Raw genomic sequence first — 4,854 nt, forward strand, 5'->3', positions numbered from 1 at the left:
CAGTCAACATCAGACTGGAGCCCAGCGTTTTAACACTTGTACTTCAAAGTCGAGATGTTTTTTCCAGAAAAAATGTGATTTTCCACCTTCATCTAATCATCAGGTGAGGAATGTCGCAGCTTCATCGATCTGACTCCTGTGGAAACACAAGGTGAGAGGTCGGCGGGAACACGGTTCTGTCATCGGTTCTGTCATCGGTTCTGTCATCGGTTCTGTCATCGGTTCTGTCATCGGTACCATATCTATACAGCTGAATGACTGAAAGACACCTCTGACTGTTGGACATTTTATGGACATTTATCCAGATTAATAATCCCATCATCTGGATTAGTCACAGATAAAAAAACGTGAGAAACACTGACACCTACCTGCTGCTGTTGGTACTGTCTGTTCCAGTGAAGAACAGGACAAGTTACTTTATTAATTGCACTTAATTGCAGTCAGTGAGTGATTGTGTGTGTGATTGTGTGTGTGTATAGATTAATAATCCCATCATCTGGATTAGTCACAGATAAAAAACGTGAGAAACACTGACACCTACTGTGTGTGTGTCCAGGTGTGCTCTGGCTGTCGTTGGTGTCAGAGTTCATGTACATCGGTCTCCTGGGAATGGGTTTCCTGTTGATGTGGCTGGAGGTTCTGTGTTTCTCTAAAGAGATGAACTCACTGAAGATCAACGCCTTCGCCGCCATCTGTACTGTTCTGTCAGGTGAGACGGTCTACAGACCACTACAGACCACAGCAGCGGAGGTGGACTTTGCCTTAGTCACATGGTTAGGCCACGCCCTCGACAGTTTGTTAGCCAACGACAGGTCAACACATAAAAACAAACTACCATCCACACTCACACTCGTACTGGTGGTCAGTTGACAGTGAAGACACCCATCACTGACAAAGAACCAGCAGAAGAAAGAAAACACAGACACAAGGTGGCGCTGCTGCGCACGAACACTCACCTTTTACCCTGATCTGTCAGAGGAAGTCATTTCTCTGTGATGATGGTTTGTTTTCCCTGTCGGTCACTCCCTCCTCGCAGGTCTTATGGGGATGGTCGCCCACATGATGTACACCACCGTCTTTCAGATGACCGTCATCGTGGGGCCCAAGGACTGGAGACCTCAGTCCTGGGACTACGGCTGGTCGTTTGCGTAGGTGACCAGTGAGAAGCGGCTGAGGGTCTGGTGTTTGGTGGTTTTCTTCTCTGACCTGCAGCTCTCATCCTCTCCCTCCAGCCTGGCCTGGGTCTCCTTCAGCTGCTGCATGGCGGCCGCGGTGGTCACTCTCAACTCCTACACCAAGACCGTCATCGAGCTCCGCCGCAGACGGAGACTACGGCTGGAGGAGGTGGAAGCCAGCAGCTACGCCCCGCCCTACGATGAGGTGGTTCCTGGGGGGGGGCTCTGTTCTGTCACTGACCTGTTGCAGTGTCCAGACGGCCTGGTCCAGGTGGGCTGGGCCGCAGACGGACGCACGGCTGGAACTGGAAACGGAGATGTTCCCACGGTTGTTCTGGTCGGAGGCTGTGGACCAGAGAGGTGTGAAGACTGTGAGAGAGAGATGGACCAGGTGGACCAGGTGGACCAGGTGGACCAGGTGGACCAGGTGGACCAGGTGGAGGTCAAGCTGGGTCCAGCTGAGTCGCCCTGTTAGGTATTTGGAGGTATCTGACCAATCAGTGGACCCAAACCAGTGGCTTGATGTTCAGCATCACCTGAGTATTAATACAGATGCTGCCACCTAGTGACTGGAGGAATTTGACTCAAGTAATAGGAAACTCTCTGACCAATTAGAGGCTTCCAGGCTGTTTTTTATAATTAATAGTTTGCAAGAATGGGGGGGGGGGGGGGGGGGGCAGCTGTGTTTCAATAAAAGTTCTTCAGAGACCGAGGCGTCTGATTGGTCTGTCGCCGGGGCAACTGTTTTTAGAGCAGTCATCATTTGACGAAACCCAGGCGTTGAATTATTGAGTTTTCATTATCGGATATATCCCAGTATATGTGTGTACATGTACTATATGTACACAGTATATGTGTGTACATGTACTATATGTACACAGTATATGTGTGTACATGTACTATATGTACACAGTGTGTGTACATGTACTATATATGTGTGTACATGTACTATATGTACACAGTATATGTGTGTACATGTACTATATGTACACAGTATATATGTATAGATGTATATTTATAGATATAAAGTATGAACTGTTACAGACACTGACCTCCTGACGTTTATGTTTGTTTGTTTGTTTGTTTGTTTGTTTGTTTGTTTATGTTACACTGACATGTATAGAAATATATAAATAAATTAAAACATGTATTTATTTAATGTGTTCCTTTTGATTGCGGGAGGAAACTCACACTCAAGGAGAACGTGGGGGCGCTGTCTTACCCGATATTTGTATTTGGCCACAGTGGGCTAAGCACTACTGCCACCTTGTGGCCCATTTTAGTAATGTTATGACTGGAAACATTTATAACACATTTGTTTTCTGTGTTCAGAGCAGCTGCGAGTATCTGAGAGTATTTTGGTGTCACTGAGCAGTACCACCTCAGTGAAGAGCAGCAGCAGCAGTGTTAGCAGCAGGAGTGTTAGCAGCAGCAGCAGCAGCAGTGTTAGCAGGAGCAGTGTTAGCAGCAGCAGTGGTAGCAGCAGCAGCAGCAGCAGTGGTAGCAGCAGGGTTAGCAGCAGCAGCAGCAGTGGTAGCAGCAGGGTTAGCAGCAGCAGCAGCAGTGGTAGCAGCAGCAGCGTTGTTAGCAGCAGTGTTATTAGCAGCAGCAGCAGCAGCAGTGACAGTCGACTCAGACACGGAGCTGAGATTACAGAGATTTTCAAAGTCTGTCCTGTGGTTGTTGAACAGCAGATTATGTGGGGGCTGTAATCCTGAGGGGGGGGGGGTGTAGTGGGGGGTTAGCATGAAAGAAACACACACACACACACACAGATTTGTTACTTCTTCAGATATTTACAACAACTGGTTAAAACTGAACCACATGTAGCTTCAGTTTCCAGTTAAGTTCAGTCGTCGTCGGTTGTTGTCAGTTGTTGTCGTTGTTGTCGGCTGTTGTCAGTTGTTGTCAGTTGTTGTCGGTTGTTGTCAGTCGTCGTCGGTTGTTGTCGGCTGTTGTCAGCTGTTGTCAGTCATTGTCAGCTGTTGTCGGTTGTTGTCGGCTGTTGTCGGCTGTTGTCAGTCATTGTCAGCTGTTGTCGGTTGTTGTCAGTTGTTGTCGGTTGTTGTTAGTCGTCGTCGGTTGTTGTCGGCTGTTGTCAGCTGTTGTCAGTCATTGTCAGCTGTTGTCGGTTGTTGTCGGTTGTTGTCAGTCGTCGTCGGTTGTTGTCGGCTGTTGTCAGTTGTTGTCGGTTGTTGTCAGTTGTTGTCAGTTGTGGTCGGCTGTTGTCGGCTGTTGTCGGCTGTTGTCCGTTGTTGTCGGTTGTTGTCGGTTGTTGTCAGTCGTCGTCGGTTGTTGTCGGCTGTTGTCAGTTGTTGTCGGTTGTTGTCAGTCGTCGTCGGTTGTTGTCGGCTGTTGTCAGTTGTTGTCGGTTGTTGTCAGTTGTTGTCGGTTGTTGTCGGTTGTTAAAAACACACTTGTGAAAACTCTGATTTATTGTATTCTTTTATTTGACGTCTCAGTGAAATACAGTTTGACAAACAAAACACTTCTATTGGTTTATATTTACTGTGTATGTACACACACACATATGTACACAAATATATATTCTAATGTATATTTATATGAAGACACCAGATCATAATGAGTTGAGATGTTCGTTTAATTTGTTTTGATGACTTTCAAATAAACAATGTTTTTTTAAATGTTTTTTCCAGATTAACTTTGTTATTGAATCAGTTTGAAGAAAATCTACAGAAAACAACTCTTCACTGTGTGTGTGTCTGTGTGTGTGTGTGTCTGTGTGTGTCTGTGTGTGTGTCTGTGTGTGTGTGTGTGTGTGTAGTCGGACAGACTACTGTTTGACTGGTTCGTAGAAGATGAGACGCACGGCGTTCTGGTTCTCGATCACTCCCTGGATGAACTCTCCTTCAGCCAGTCTCTCTGAGGGAGGAAGGAGACGTTAGAGGAGGAGGAGGAGGAGACACCAGAGGACACCAGGGGACACCAGAGGACACCAGGAGACACCAGGAGACACCAGCCAGTGTCCTCCAGGAGACACCAGGAGACACCAGAGGACACCAGGGGACACCAGAGGACACCAGGAGACACCAGGAGACACCAGAGGACACCAGGAGACACCAGAGGACACCCGGAGACACCAGAGGACACCAGGGGACACCAGAGGACACCAGGAGACACCAGAGGACACCCGGAGACACCAGAGGACACCAGGGGACACCAGGGGACACCAGGGGACACCAGGGGACACCAGGACACGGACGGTCACAAATCCCCTGTCAGGCTGCACGTGAGCCACTGCAGCACGCCACGCCACACCACGCCACACCACGCCACGCAGTGAGGTCACCTCAGGACCCGTGGCCCGTGGACTGCACTGGGGGCTGCGCCCCAGGTGGATTTCTGATACTGTTGTTAAGCCACAGCAGATGTCGATGTAATCTGACGGTGCAGCAGCTGCTGAGGAAAGGTACGGATTACAGATTACACCCCCCCCACCACCGTCCTCTGACATCACAGCAGCCTGGTCTGCTCCGTCAATATATCTGTATGTATTTCTATATATTTGTCTTCCTACAGATTAGATTTCTGGGTTTTACGTGTGTGTGTTTAACATCAGCTGTAGCCCACAAACAGACCATTACGTTGGGGCGGGGGCGGGGGCAGGGGCGGGGGCTGACTGGGGGCACTTGACTCACCGTTGTCCTTCTTTTCGGAG

General features: G+C 48.7%; 2 protein-coding genes across 4 annotated transcripts in view; one reads left to right on the plus strand and one right to left on the minus strand.

The window, feature by feature from the left end:
- LOC103387860 (germ cell-specific gene 1-like protein) overlaps positions 1–1,745 on the plus strand; it is a 3,926-nt gene extending 2,181 nt beyond the window's left edge. For 2 of the 3 annotated variants that reach the window (XM_017037866.2, XM_025061319.1), the window contains 4 exons: positions 104–151; positions 557–709; positions 1,037–1,148; positions 1,233–1,745. In XM_017037866.2, the coding sequence (XP_016893355.1) occupies positions 104–151; positions 557–709; positions 1,037–1,148; positions 1,233–1,650 (731 nt within the window). In that variant the 3' untranslated portion in view covers positions 1,651–1,745. The remainder of the gene's footprint in view (positions 1–103; positions 152–556; positions 710–1,036; positions 1,149–1,232) is intronic. The other variant, XM_017037867.2, reaches the window with a different exon arrangement.
- rcvrn2 (recoverin 2) overlaps positions 1–4,854 on the minus strand; it is a 31,547-nt gene that overhangs the window by 11,924 nt on the left and 14,769 nt on the right. The window contains exon 3 of the mRNA XM_008322610.3: positions 3,888–4,058. Coding sequence (XP_008320832.1) covers positions 3,970–4,058 — 89 coding nt within the window. The 3' untranslated portion in view covers positions 3,888–3,969. The remainder of the gene's footprint in view (positions 1–3,887; positions 4,059–4,854) is intronic.

This window comes from Cynoglossus semilaevis, chromosome 13 (assembly GCF_000523025.1).
Source record: "Cynoglossus semilaevis isolate Cse_v1.0 chromosome 13, Cse_v1.0, whole genome shotgun sequence".
In the NCBI taxonomy this organism is placed as follows: Eukaryota; Metazoa; Chordata; class Actinopteri; order Pleuronectiformes; family Cynoglossidae; genus Cynoglossus; species Cynoglossus semilaevis.